This window comes from Scyliorhinus torazame, chromosome 18 (assembly GCF_047496885.1).
Source record: "Scyliorhinus torazame isolate Kashiwa2021f chromosome 18, sScyTor2.1, whole genome shotgun sequence".
NCBI classification, from domain to species: Eukaryota; Metazoa; Chordata; class Chondrichthyes; order Carcharhiniformes; family Scyliorhinidae; genus Scyliorhinus; species Scyliorhinus torazame.
Window position 1 is genome coordinate 155841371 of NC_092724.1, and position 14996 is coordinate 155856366.

Sequence of the window (14996 nt, forward strand, 5' to 3'; positions counted from 1 at the left end):
AGTTAGACTTGTTCCCCGTGTTTAGGTTTGAAACACTTCTTGCCCACAAGTTGTTAGAAATTTGAGCTGATAATGATGACAGGGTATTCGGGACCTTGGTGGATGATGGGACCAAAGAGTGCATCTCCTTAACCAATGAGATTAAAGAATTGAGAAACAAACTGAGAAAGGATGGAGAAGGTGGGTGGGCGAATTCAATGTCGAATCAGAAACGGAAATAAAGAGAGGGAAAGAAAAATTAAATTACGAAAGAAAAAATAGAAAGGAAAGCAATTTTTAAAATCTCCAACAACAATTCACTACCGGAAGAAATGAGATTCAACACTTTTAATTGTTCATTTTCTGGACCAAGAGGTTGATTATAAGCCATGTTCATATTGATAAAGGGATGCTTACACTTGTTTGCTAGGCTTAATTTTAATTTAAAAATTCATGTTCAAATGCAGGAATTTCATCAAACTTGCGGGTTGAACATGAGACGCCATTTTCGTGAAGCTAACAGCGATTTGTGCCGCTACTTGTGAACATTTACAGTGGCAGGACATCTCTTCCTCATAAGATTTTGGCTGATTCGCCGTCAATACTAATGACCATGGGTCATACAGCGTTATTTTTCTATCAAATTCTGCGCCATTGTACTTTTTTATTTCTTGAAAACAGGCCTCGTCACGCCTAACTGGGTGATATTTAATGAAATCTTGCATTACGTCGTGATCTGATCTCGTCCTCTCTGGGTGAGACCCAGATATACATCCTTAAACGAGCCATTTGGTTAATTTACAAATGTCTGCGGCGTATTGTTCCGAACCTGGGAACTAACGGCCTCACCTTGCCAGGGGGCCGTTCAGCACTGGTCTACATAAACGTGGGCCGAGCTTAGCGGCACCTCAGGGGGTCTCCAAGGCCAGTAGAGACTCTTGTGTGGTCAGGCTCTGGGCAGGGTGGCACCCTGATACACCTGCTGGCACTCAGGCACTTTGACACTGCCAGACTGGCAGGGGCACTGCCAGGATGACAGTGCCCAGATGCCAGGTTGCTCGGGCCGGGGAGTGCGTTGCCCTTAAGAGGTGGGCTAAGGGGGGTCCGAGGACCCTCTAAGAGGTACATTGTGTGCAGTGGTGGGGGGGGTCCGGAGTGGGGTGGCTGAGGGGGGGTCGAAAGATCGGGTTGGCATTTTAAAATGGCGCCCCGATCGGCAAATATTCTGACTGCACTGGCAAGCTGAGCTCGCCAGTGCAGGAAATGATTGTAAGTGTAGCCAAGGCCAAACTAAAAATAGCAAAGCGCTGATAAACAGCGGTGTCATTCTCAACATTGCAGGCGTCGAGAAACTCCTCAAAACCTGCCCAAAATGGGACTCTGTTTTTGTCCCGTTAAATTGCACCCATTGCTCCCAGTGATTTATGAAGTTTTCTCAAAATGTGGCACTGCTGTTATTAATAATTTCTTAATTAAAAAAATGCCAGTTGCTTTCCTGCCCGTTAGCACTGGCTACATATCATTGAACGGAGAGAACTCTGTTAAACTCCCAGTATCAACTTTCCTCTATAGTTCCTGAAGATCAGAGATGGAAACTCTCCATCCACCAAATTAACACCCAGCATTACAAATGCAAGTTCATTTGCTGATGCTTATTACAGAAACATTCACAGATATTATAGAAGCAAGCCGGAGTGGGTACAGCTTTCATCGGAACTCTATTGTACCCAATACATAGCAAAGTCAAGATATTTTCATTTTTAAAATTATTAATAATTGCTTTCTTTATCCTAACAGAAAAAGACATATGATTATTACAGACGAGAGGTAAATATTGTGGCTATATTTTGCTGCTGTTTCAATTATGTGTGAGAGGATCAGCTCTGAAATTTGGAATAACATTTGGTTTTGAATTACTTTAATTGGACAACTTTCCACTGTGTTTGTGTAAATGTATTTAAGTGCCACAGGTTTTGACCAGCCATTTCAGTTGTTGGCCTGGTCAAATTCCCAATGATTGTAGGTTTACAAAGAAACACTCTAACATTTGCTTCATTGTGCACATGGACTGACCTTCACGTTTACACATGCTGTCTTTGACTCTGTTTTTCTGGATTTGTGTCAGATTCTCTACTATCAACAGATCCTCGTAAGATCCAGAGTGAAGTCTTCAGTCTCACTGGGAGGGTAGGTTATGCAGAACGGATTGCCATGTCTCACTCAGAAGTTAAAATTGTTCTTATTTGAGAACGCAAATGCAGGTTAAGGTCTTATCCACGTCTGCACACTGAATTATAAGTGCGAAAATGAGCAAGGAGATGATTGAATGGAGGTGACTGAAGATGTAGACGTTTCTCCTCGTTCCCCATCGAGACAGTTTCCAATCACTGAACCTGCCCACAACCCTGACCAGCTCCACATTGCCCCTATCACTCATATATTGAAATATATGCAACATGGAAACAGGACTTTCAGTCCATCCAATCCAAGTCAGCCTCCACTCTCCATGTCAGCAAATAGTTCTAACCACATGTACCCAAACTGCTCCATATGCTATTTGTGAATTATTGTGGTGGAGAAGACGAGAACATTTCTATTAAATATATGAATATCACACCCAGATGGGATAAAATATCTCATTGCATTGGGCAGACATAAAGTAGCATTCGTTACATGTACATAATTACAAAAAGGTTTGTATGTGTCAGGGATCGCTTTTTGTAAGGGTTTTAAACGTTTAAATTGCCAATGGTGTTGCCCCGGGTCAGTTGCTGAATATAAGCTTTTTTGCATACAATGTATATATAATAAATGCCCCAGAGAACTAGCTAGCTGTCAGGAGTTGACAGTGCGACGTGACAGCAGATATAGCAAAATTAAATGGAAAATGTTGACAATGGGATAGGTGTGATTAAAAAATGTTAAAAGCAAAAGAAAGGCTTGTGGACAGGACTCAACGGAAAATGTTAATAATATATTAGTCATTAATCTGTCGTTGCACACAAGTGTAGTTTAAAAAATATATATATGTTTGTTTAGGTTTTTACACAATAATCAAGACCATAAGATATACGAGCAGAATTAGGCCATTCGGCCCATCGAGTCTGCTCCGCCATTTGATCATGGCTAATATGTTTCTCATCCCCATTCTCCTGCCTTCTCCCCATAACCCCGAACCCCTTATTAATCAAAAAATCTGCTTATTAATCAAGACACCAGATTTGTGTTTGACGTGTTGTCACCCACAGGGCTACAGACCAAGAGCTGGAAGGTGGAATCAGACAGAATAGTTATTTCTCAGAACATAAGAACTAGGAGCAGGAGTCGGCAATTTAGCTTCTTGAGATTGCTCCGCCATTCGATATGATCCTGGCTGATCTCATCTTGGCCTCAACTCCACCGACCTGCCCGTTCTCCGTAACCTTTGAACCCATTACTAATTAAAAATCCGTCTAACTCCTCCTAACATTTACTCACTGTCCCGTCCCAGCATCTACCACACTCTGGGCTAGCAAATTCCACAGATTCCCAACCCTTTGGGAGAATGTTTTTCCTCATCTCTGTTTTAAATTTGCTACCTCTTATCCTGAGATTATGACCTCTCGTTCGAGAATGTCCCACAAGAGGAAGCATCCGCTCCATGTCTATTTTATCCACACCTTTTATCATCTTGTATATCTCAATTTGATCTCCCCTCATTCCTCTAAACTTTAGAGAGTATAGGCATAAACTTCTGTATCTCTCTTATCATAGAACTTACAGTGCAGAAGGAGGCCATTTGGCCCATCGAGTCTGCATGGGCCCTTGGAAAAAGCACCTTACTTAAGCCACACCCCCACCCTATCCCAGTAATCCAGCAACACCACCTAACCTTTTTTGGACACGAAGGGCAATTTATCACGGCCAATCCACCTAACCTGCACATCTTTGGACTGTGGGAGGAAACCGGAGCACCCGGAGGAAACCCACGCACACACGGGGCGAACGTGCAGACTCCGCACAGTGACCCAAGCCGGAATCGAACCTGGGACCCTGGAGCTGTAAAGCAATTGTGCTATCCACAATGCTACCGTGCTGCCCAATTCAAGGATGTCCGACCAGCGCTCCCAGCAGGACCATGCCACCACTGGAAGGACAGTGCGCTTACAGCGTGATGGTTTACATGGGCGATTCCCATTATAACTGCCGAGGTGGAAATTTCTAATGTGAAAAATTTCACACAAAAAGCATGGCCCAAAATTTTCCGGTTGTTCCCACTGGCGGGATCTTCTGGTCCTGCTGATGGTGACCTCCCGCCGCAGGTTCCCCAGTGGTGGAGGGCGAGAACAACAGGAAAACCCTTTAATAGGGTGGGACTGGAAGATCCTGCTGCCGGCCAATGGGGGGTGGGGCAGGGGGTCCCCCCCATGGCAACAAGAAGTGTACAATATGTAATATAGCTGATGTTTCAATGACTCTGCAATGTCCTCACACTGTTTAACATGCTGCACTGAACATTAATACCATGTTTGTTATCCCTTCCTTCAGGATTGTAAAATACTGTGAGCAGTATTTTACCCATGATCCTATAATGTCTGGCTGTCTTCCAAGTAATCCTTGGTTCACTGATGATGCAACATTTTGGGAACTGAATAATCCAATGTAAGTGCTCTGGCTGTGATTCTGCCCCTAAGAAAACGATGATTCCTTTTATCCTATTACAGAAGGCAATGTAACATAGCTTCCTGTTAAAAGGGTTCTGCTTCCGGTCCGGAGCTCACTTAATTACTGACCCACTTTCGACAGAGTGGACCACCCGACGAAACTGCGAGTCGAGCGATGGACCTTCAGCTTCATTGAGCTGATGCGGGATCCCAGAGGCCGGCAGGATTTCGAGCTCTTCCTCAGGAAAGAATTCAGTGGTACGTGAAGGTGGAGGTTGTCAGGAGTGGCTGAGATAGGGATAAGCTAACGTGGCCCTCCCCTGGGCCTCCGCGGGTGAGGGATGGATGCTGGGTGACAGATATTGTGGTTAGTTCATTTGAGGGACCTTTCCACTGGGGCATCAAATGGGAAGAGGTGGGTTGGAGACAATGGTAGAACAGGCATTGCGGTCACGTTTGGTTGACTGGCCTCTTCCTAGTTCTGTGCTTTCTACTGTTGTTAAACTGGACACTGGAATCCTGGTCAACATCGCAGGCGTATACAGAATGCTAAAAATGCAAAATGAACAATAATGAATATAAGACGGTCACAAATAAATCCAATAAGGAATTGAGAAGATACCCCTTTACCCTTGGGGGAGTTACATTGCACAACTCGCTACCACATGGAATAGTTGAAGTGAATAGTATTGATGCAGTTCATAGAATCATAGAATTTACAGTGCAGAAGGAGGCCATTCGGCCCATCGAGTCTGCACCGGCTCTTGGAAAGAGCACCCTACCCAAGGTCAACACCTCCACCCTATCCCCATAACCTAGTAACCCTACCCAACACTAAGGGCAATTTTGGACACTAAGGGCAATTTATCATGGCCAATCCACCTAACCTGCACATCTTTGGACTGTGGGAGGAAACCGGAGCACCCGGAGGAAACCCACGCAGACACGGGGAGGATGTGCAGACTCCGCACAGACGGAGACCCAAGCCAGAATCGAACCTGGAACCCTGGAGCTGTGAAGCAAATGTGCTATCCACAATGCTACCGTGCTGCCCACAGTTAAGGGGAAGCTAGCTGAGCACCTGAGGGAGAAAAGAATATCAGTTATGTTGATGCAGCTAGATAAAGTAATGAGGATCACACAAAGTATGAATGTTGGCACAGGCCAGCTGGACTGCAAGTGGTAGAGAGATTAAAATAGGGGATACCTAAAGAGGCCAGAACTTGAGGAGCCCAGCGATCGTGGGGGGTTGTAGGGCTGGAGGAGATTGTGGAGGGTTGTAGGGCTGGAGGAGATTGTGGAGGGATGTAGGGCTGGAGGACATTATGTCGGGTTGGAGGAGATTGTGGAGGGTTGGAGGGCTGTAGGAGATTGTGGAGGGTTGTAGGGCTGTAGGAGATTGTGGAGGGTTGTAGGGCTGGAGGAGATTGTGGAGGGTTGTAGGGCTGGAGGGGATTGTGGAGGTAGGGCTGGAGGAGATTGTGGAGGGTCGTAGGGCTGGAGGAGATTAAGGAGGGTTGTAGGGCTGGAGGAGATTGTGGAGGGTTGTAGGGCTGGAGGAGATTGTGGAGGTAGGGTTGGAGGAGATTATGGAGGGTTTTAGGGCTGGAGGAGATTGTGGAGTGTTGCAGGGCTGGAGGAAATTATGGAGGGTTGTAGGGCTGGAGGAGATTGTGGAGGTAAGGCTGGAGGAGATTGTGGAGGGTCGTAGGGCTGGAGGAGATTAAGGAGGGTTGGCGGGCTTGAGGAGATTGGAGGGTTTTATGGATGGAGGAGATTATGGAGGGTTGTAGGGCTGGAGGAGATTGTGGAGGGTTGTAGGGCTGGAGGAGATTGTGGAGGTAGGGCTGGAGGAGATTATGGAGGGTTGTAGGGCTGGAGGAGATTATGGAGGGTTGTAGGGCTGGAGGAGATTGTGGAGGGTTGTAGGGCTGGAGGAGATTGTGGAGGGGTGTAGGTCTGGAGGAGATTGTGTATTTAGGGCTGGAGGAGATTGTGGAGGATTGTAGGGCTGGAGGAGATTGTGGAGGGGTGTAGGGCTGGAGGAGATTGTGGATTTAGGGCTGGAGGAGATTGTGGAGGGTTGTAGGGCTGGAGGAGATTATGGAGGGTTGTAGGGCTGGAGGAGATTGTGGAGGGTTGTAGGGCTGGAGGAGATTGTGGAGGGGTGTAGGTCTGGAGGAGATTGTGTATTTAGGGCTGGAGGAGATTGTGGAGGATTGTAGGGCTGGAGGAGATTGTGGAGGTAGGGTTGGAGGAGATTGTGGAGGGTTGTAGGGCTGGAGGAGATTGTGGAGGTAGGACTGGAGGAGATTGTGGAGGGTCGTAGGGCTGGAGGAGATTAAGGAGGGTTGGAGGGCTTGAGGAGATTGGAGGGTTTTATGGATGGAGGAGATTATGGAGGGTTGTAGGGCTGGAGGAGATTGTGGAGGGTTTTATGGATGGAGGAGATTATGGAGGGTTGTAGGGCTGGAGGAGATTATGGAGGGTTGTAGGGCTGGAGGAGATTGTGGAGGATTGTAGGGCTGGAGGGGATTGTGGAGGGTTGTAGGGCTGGAGGAGATGGTGGAGGGTTGTAGGGCTGGAGGAGATTATGGAGGGTTGTAGGGCTGGAGGAGATTATGGAGGGTTGTAGGGCTGGAGGAGATTATGGAGGGTTGTAGGGCTGGAGGAGATTGTGGAGGATTGTAGGGCTGGAGGGGATTGTGGAGGGGTGTAGGGCTGGAGGAGATTGTGGAGGGTTGTAGGGCTGGAGCAGATTGTGGAGGGTTTTATGGATGGAGGAGATTATGGAGGGGTGTAGGGCTGGAGGAGATTATGGATGGTTGTAGGGCTGGAGGAAATTGTGGAGGGTTGTAGGGCTGGAGAAGATTGTGGAGATAGGGCTGGAGGAGATTGTGGAGGGTTGTAGGGCTGGAGGAGATTGTGGAGGTAGGGCTGGAGGAGATTGTGGAGGGTTGTAGGGCTGGAGGAGATTGTGGAGGGTTGTAGGGCTGGAGGAGATTGTGGAGGGTTGTAGGGCTGGAGGAGATTGTGGAGGGTTGTAGGGCTGGAGGAGATTGTGGAGGGGTGGAGGGCTGGAGGAGATTGTGTATTTAGGGCTGGAGGAGATTGTGGAGGATTGTAGGGCTGGAGGAGATTGTGGAGGGGTGTAGGGCTGGAGGAGATTGTGGATTTAGGGCTGGAGGAGATTGTGGAGGGTTGTAGGGCTGGAGGAGATTGTGGAGGTAGGGTTGGAGGAGATTGTGGAGGGTTGTAGGGCTGGAGGAGATTGTGGAGGTAGGACTGGAGGAGATTGTGGAGGGTTGTAGGGCTGGAGGAGATTGTGGAGGTAGGGTTGGAGGAGATTGTGGAGGTAGGGCTGGAGGAGATTGTGGAGGGTTGTAGGGCTAGAGGAGATTTTGGAGGGTTGTAGGGCTGGAGGAGATTGTGGACGGTTGTAGGGCTGGAGGAGATTGTGGAGGTAGGGTTGGAAGAGATTGTGGAGGGCTGGAGGAGATTGTGGAGGGTTGTAGCGTTGGAGGAGATTGTGGAGGGTTGTAGGGCTGGAGGAGTTTTTGGAGGGTTGTAGGGCTGGAGGAGTTTGTGGAGGGTTGGAGGAGATTGTGGAGGGTTGTAGGGGACTGTGGAGGGTTGTAGGGATTGTGGAGGGTTGGGGATTGTGGAGGGTTGTAGGGAATTGTGGATGGTTGGAGGGGATAGTGGAGGGTTGGAGAGGATTGTGGATGGTTGTGGATTGTGGAGGGTTGTGGATTGTGGAGGGTTGGGGATTGTGGAGGGTTGTGGATTGTGGGGGGTTGTAGGGGATTGTGGAGTGTTGTAGGGGTTTGTGGAAGGTTGGAGGAGATTGTGGAGGTTTGGAGGGGATTGGGGAGGGTTGTGGATTGTGGAGGGTTGTAGGGGTTTGTGGAGGGTTGGAGGAGATTGTGGAGGGTTGGAGGGGATTGTGGAGGGTTGGAGGGGATTGTGGAGGGTTGGAGGGGATTGTGGAGGGTTGGAGGGGATTGTGGAGGGTTGGGGATTGTGGAGGGTTGGGGATTGTGGAGGGTTGGGGATTGTGGAGGGTTGGGGATTGTGGAGGGTTGGGGATTGTGGAGGGTAGGGGATTGTGGAGGGTTGGGGATTGTGGAGGGTTGGAGGGGATTGTGGAGGGTTGGAGAAGACTGCTGAGGGTTGTAGGGGTTTGTGGAGGGTTGTAGGAGATTGTGGAGGGTAGTAGGGGATTGTGGGGGGTTGGGGATTGTGGAGGGTGGTAGGTTTGGAGGAGATTGTGGAGGGTTGGAGGAGATTGGACGGTTGGAGGGGATTGTGGAGGGTTGGAGGGGATTGTGGAGGGTAGGGGATTGTGGAGGGTGGTAGGTTTGGAGGAGATTGTGGAGGGCTGGAGGGGATTGTGGAGGGTTGGAGGAGATTGTGGAGGGTTGGAGGGGATTGTGGAGGGTTGAGGATTGTGGAGGGTGGTAGGTTTGGAGGAGATTGTGGAGTGTTGGGGATTGTGGAGGGTGGTAGGCTTGGAGGAGATTGTGGAGGGTTAGGGATTGTGGAGGGTGGTAGGTTTGGAGGAAATTGTGGAGGGTTGGGGATTGTGAAGGGTGGTAGGTTTGGAGGAGATTGTGGAGGGTTGGGGAATGTGGAGGGTGGTAGGTTTGGAGGAGATTGTGGAGGGTTGGGGATTGTGGAGGGTGGTAGGTTTGGAGGAGATTGTGGAGGATTGGGGAGGGTGGTAGGTTTGGAGGAGATTGTGGAGGGTTGGGGATTGTGGAGGGTGGTAGGTTTGGTGGAGATTGTGGAGGGTTGGGGAATGTGGAGGGTGGTAGGTTTGGAGGAGATTGTGGAGAGTAGGATGAAATGAGGGAATGGAAGGAGTCGAAAGCAAGGGTAAGAATTTTAAGATCGAGATGTTCCCGGGAGCCAAGGTGAGGCGGTATGCGCAGGGGGTTCGGGTGAACAGAAACCTGGTGTGATTTGCGATGTGGACAGCAATGTTTTGGACCAGTTTAAATTTATGGAAGATGGGAATTCTGGAGGACTGTTTTAACGGCTGTTGAGAATGTGGAACTCGCTGCCACAGGGAATAGTTGAGGCCAATGGTGTTGATGTATTTAAGGGGAAACTAGATAAACATGTGAAGAGAGAAGGGCAGAAAGGGTTAAGCTTGATGGTTAGTTGAGGAAGAATGGGATGAGGCTTGTGTGCAGCATAAATGACTGCATGGATTAGATGGGCTGAATGGCCTGTTTGTGTGCCGTGTAATTGATGCACTTCTGCATATTTAAAAGTAGCTTAATTTCTTCTGAACTATACCTTGCTTTCATGTGTAGATATATATGATGTGAAAGCCGGACGAATGTTAAATGATGTAGTTTTGCCTTTTAGGAGAGAACTTGGCATTCTGGGAAGCTTGCGAAGACCTGAAATATGGACAACAATCAAAGGTCAAGGAAAAAGCTGAGGAGATTTACAAGTGAGTTGGTGTTAAGCGTCCTCAAGAACGAACACAACTTGCATTTATATAGTGCCTTTGATTTAGCAAAACGTCCCACGGTGCTCCACAGAGATATTGCCAGACAAAACCTGACACCGTGGCATATGAGACAATAAAGCACCTGGCTCAGAAGCTTGGTCAAAGAGGTAGATTTTAAGGAGCGTCTTAAAGGAGAAACAAGGTAGAGGGTCACTGGCATTTAAGGAGGGAAATGCAATTCTGAGGGCTCAGGCAGTTGAGGCTGCCTGTGGGGGAGCATAATTTAAGGGAGCTCGAGAGGCCGGAATGGGAAGAGCCCAGAGACGTCAGAGGATCCTGGAGTTTGCACGAACCCCCAGAAAGAATGCTCTTTTATGAGGGTCGGTGCAGACCCGATGGGCCAAATGGCCACCTTCTGCACTGCAGGGGTTCTATGGAAGAGGTTACAGTGAGAGACAATCTCTCGGGTGTTGAGAGAGATCCCTGAATCCAGGGTCACAACCCAACTTGACACTGGAGTGAAATGGGGTGCGACTTACCAGAAAAGAGGGGCTCACTCAGAAGTGAAGTTGGACCTTAACACCCAAGTTATACTGAATTACTTTGCTCTAGTGCTAAATTGGCATTGTAAATGCGACCAGGCAGACGGGGGTACAGTGACAGAGAGAAATGAACAAAGAATAGAAATAAAATCAATTAAGAACTTAAATAGAGACAAAATGGTATGAGCATGGAGAGCTCAAACTCTCAAATGTGGGTCATAAGGTCGTGAGTTCAAGTCCAACTCCAGAGATTTAAACACAGAATCTTGGCTGACAGTCCAGTGCATTACCGAGGGAGTGTGCACGGTTGGAAGAATTCATCCAATGCCTCATCTGTCTTGAGTTGGTGGTCACATACAAGTTGAACATTCAGGGAGTGCAATCCCTCCCTGTTAATGAAGGGTACACCCTAACCGCCCAGTGCACGTAAGATGATATGCGTGCCATCTATTAATCCGTGGACCTCGGACATCCAGGCACCTTGATGGACCTAGTCCAGGTCAAAGTTTATATAGTCAGCTGCCCGGGCAGACAAGGCATTCATGACTTCACGGATGCACTTGTGGCCTGTTGGCAGGGATATGCCACACAAGTCCCCGCTCAAGCCCTGGAATGAACCCGAGGCATAAAAGGTCAGGCCCGCGGTGACATTGACGGCCCCTAGGAGCAAGTATCCTCCTCCTCCACGTGGTGCCAAATCCGCGAGGCAGAGCACATGCCGATTGACATCTCTTCAAACAACCAGCGACGCTTGTACACCTTGGGGGCCTCTCTGGCCTGAAGTGTGGCTGGGTCCTCAGGGTGTGGGGCAGGCTGCCGCCTAGGGCCTCTGTCTTTTCCAGCGTCTGGCCGCCTGGACTGCCATCTCCATCGCAAGGGCAGCTACTGCAGGGTCCACAATATCATCCATACTGTGATATCTGTAAGGAATTGGAGAGAGTGAGATCTCTCTGCTCATCCACACTGCCAAGAATCTTACCATTAGCCCGGTACTCTGTCTTCCTGTTATTCCTTCCAAAATGAATCACCTCACACTTTTCTGCATTAAACTCCATTTGCCAGCTCTCAGCCCAGTGCTGCAGCTCATCTATGTCCCTTTGTAACTTGTAACATCCTTCCGCACGGTCCACAACTCCACCGACTTTAGTGTCATCTGCAAATTTACTCACCCATCCTTCTACGCCCTCCTCCAGGTAATTTATAAAAATGACAAACAGCAGTGGCCCCAAAACAGTAACTGGGGGCGAAATTCTCCGGAAACGGCGTGATGTCCGCCGACTGGCGCCCAAAACGGCGCAAATCAGTCGGGCATCGCGCCGCCCCAAAGGTGCGGAATGCTCCGCATCTTTGGGGGCCGAGCCCCAACCTTAAGGGGCTAGGTCGGCGCCGGACGAATTTCCGCCCCGCCAGCTGGCGGAAAAGGCCTTTGGTGCCCTGCCAGCTGGTGCGGAAATGACATCTCCGGGCGGCGCATGCGTGGGAGCGTTAGCGGGCGCTGATGGCATTCCCGCGCATGCGCAGTGGAGGGAGTCTCTTCCACCTCCGCCATGGTGGAGACCGTGGCGGAGGCGGAAGGGAAAGAGTGCCCCCACGGCACAGGCCCGCCCGCGGATCGGTGGGCCCCGATCGCGGGCCACGCCACCGTGGGGGCGCCCCCCGGGGCCAGATCGCCCCACACCCCCCCAGGACCCCGGAGCCCGCCCACGCCGCCTTGTCCCGCCGGTAAGGTAGGTGGTTTAATTTACGCCGGCGGGACAGGCATTTTAGCGGCGGGACTTCAGCCCATCCGGGCCGGAGAATCGCGCGGGGGGGCCCGCCAACCGGCACTATTCCCGCCCCCGCCGAATATCCGGTGCCGGAGACTTCGGCAACCGGCGGGGGCGGGATTCACGCCAGGCCCCGGCGATTCTCCGACCCGGCGGGGGGTCGGAGAATCTCACCCCGGATTCCAGTCTGAACATTTTCCATCAACCACCACCCATTGTGTTCTTCCAGCTAGCCAATTTCTGATCCAAACTGCTAAATCACCCTGAATCCCATGTCTCCGTATTTTCTGCAATAACCTACCGTGGGGAACCTTATCAAATGCTTTACTGAAATTCATATACACCACATCAACTGCTTTACCCTCATCCACCTGTTTGGTCACCTTCTCAAAGAACTCAATAAGGTTTGTGAGGCACGACCTACCCTTCACAAAACCGTGTTGACTATCTCTAATCAAATTATTCCTTTCCAGATGATTATACGACCTATCTCTTATAAACCTTTCCAAGACTTTGCCCACAACAGAAGTAAGGCTCACTGATCTGTAGTTACCGGGGTTGTCTCTACTCCCCTTCTTGAACAAGGGGACAACATTTGCTACCCTCCAGTCTTCTGGCACTATTCCTGTAGACAAAGATGACTTAAAGATCAAAGCCAAAGGCTCAGCAATCTCCTCCCTAGCTTCCCAGAGAATCCTAGGATAAATCCCATCCAGCCCAGGGGACTTATCTATTTTCACACTTTCCAGAATTGCTAACACCTCCTCCTTATGAACCTCAAGCCCTTCTAGTCTAGTAGCCTGAATCTCAGTATTCGCCTCAACAACATTGTCTTTTTCCTGTGTGAATACTGACGAAAAATATTCATTTAGCACCTCTCCTATCGCCTCGGACTCCACGCAAAACTTCCCACTACTGACCTTGACTGGCCCTACTCTTACACTAGTCATTCTTTTATTCCTGACATATCTATAGAAAGCTTTAGGGTTATCCTTGATCCTACCTGCCAAAGACTTCTCATGTCCCCTCCTGGCTCTTCTTAGCTCTCTGTTTAGGTCCTTATCATAGAATTTACAGTGCAGAAGGAGGCCATTCGGCCCATCGAGTCTGCACCAGCCCTTGGAAAGAGCACCCTACCCAAGGTCAACACCTCCACCCTATCCCCATAACCCAGTAACCCCACCCAACACTAAGGGCAATTTTGGACGCAAAGGGCAATTTATCACGGCGAATCCACCTAACCTGCACATCTTTGGACTGTGGGAGGAAACCGGAGCACCCGGAGGAAACCCACACAGACACGGGGAGGATGTGCAGACTCCGCACAGACATTGACATTCAGCGGGGAATCGAACCTGGGACCCTGGAGCTGTGAAGCAATTGTGCTAACCACCGTGCTACCGTGCTTCCTAGCTAACCTGTAACTCTCGAGCGCCCTAACTGAACCTTTATGTCTCATCTTTACATAAGCCTCCTTCTTCCTCTTGACAAGTGTTTCGACTGCTTTAGTAAACCACGGTTCCCTCGCTCGACCACTTCCTCCCTGCCTGACAGGTGCATACTTATCAAGGACACGCAGTAGCTGTTCCTTGAACAAGCTCCACATTTCCATTGTGCACATCCCCTGCTGTTTTCCTCTCCATCTGATGCATCCTAAGTCTTGCCTCATCGCAACATAATTGCCTTTCCCCCAGATATAACTCTTGCCCTGCGGTATGTCCCTATCCCTTTCCATCACTAAAGTAAATGTAATCGAATTGTGGTCACTATCACCAAAGTGCTCATCTACCTCCAAATCGTCCTCATCAAACGTCCTTTCTGCCACCGTAATACTGTCCTTGACTAACAATGCCACCTCTCCCCCTCTTCTACCACCTTCCCTGAGCTTATTGGAATATCTAAACCCCGGCACCTGCAACAACCATTCCTGTCCCTGCTCTATCCATGGGGCGTCATTCTCCGACCCCCCCGCTGGGTTGGAGAATAGCCGTAGGCCGCCGTGAATCCCGCCCCCGCCGAAGTCTCCGGTACCGGAGATTGGGCGGGGGCGGGAATCGGGCCGCGCCGGTTGGCGGGACCCCCTGCTGGATTCTCCGGCCCGGATGGGCCGAAGTCCCGCCCAGAAATTGCCTGTCCCGCCGGCGTAAATCAAACCTGGTATTTACCGGTGGGACCAGGCGGCGTAGGCGGGCTCCGGGGTCCTGGGGGGGGGGGGGGCGCGGGGCAATCTGACCCCGGGGGGTGCCCCCACGGTGGCCTGGCCCGCGATCGGGGCCCACCGATTCGCGGGCGGGCCTGTGCCGTGGGGGCACACTTTCCCTTCCGCCTCCGCCACGGCCTCCACCATGGCGGAGTCGGAAGAGAGTCTCCCCACTGCGCATGCGCGGGAAACTGACAGCGGCCGCTGACGCTCCCGCGCATGCGCCGGGAAACTGACAGCGGCCGCTGACCCTCCCGCGCATGCGCCGCATTTCCGCGCCAGCTGGCGAGGCAACAAACGCCATTTCCGCCAGCTGGCGGGGCGGAAATCCCTCCGGCGTCGGCCTAGCCCCTCAATGTTGGGGCTAGGCCGCCAAAGATGCGGAGCATTCCGCACCTTTGG

The 14996-nt window shown here is 50.4% G+C and overlaps 1 protein-coding gene across 3 annotated transcripts in view; it reads left to right on the top strand.

The window, feature by feature from the left end:
• The window catches only part of LOC140395655 (regulator of G-protein signaling 9-like), a 105065-nt gene that overhangs the window by 67057 nt on the left and 23012 nt on the right, over window positions 1-14996 (top strand). For all 3 annotated transcript variants that reach the window (XM_072483681.1, XM_072483682.1, XM_072483683.1), the window contains exons 10-14: window positions 1777-1806; window positions 2105-2166; window positions 4507-4620; window positions 4765-4880; window positions 9999-10086. In XM_072483681.1, the coding sequence (XP_072339782.1) occupies window positions 1777-1806; window positions 2105-2166; window positions 4507-4620; window positions 4765-4880; window positions 9999-10086 (410 nt within the window). The remainder of the gene's footprint in view (window positions 1-1776; window positions 1807-2104; window positions 2167-4506; window positions 4621-4764; window positions 4881-9998; window positions 10087-14996) is intronic.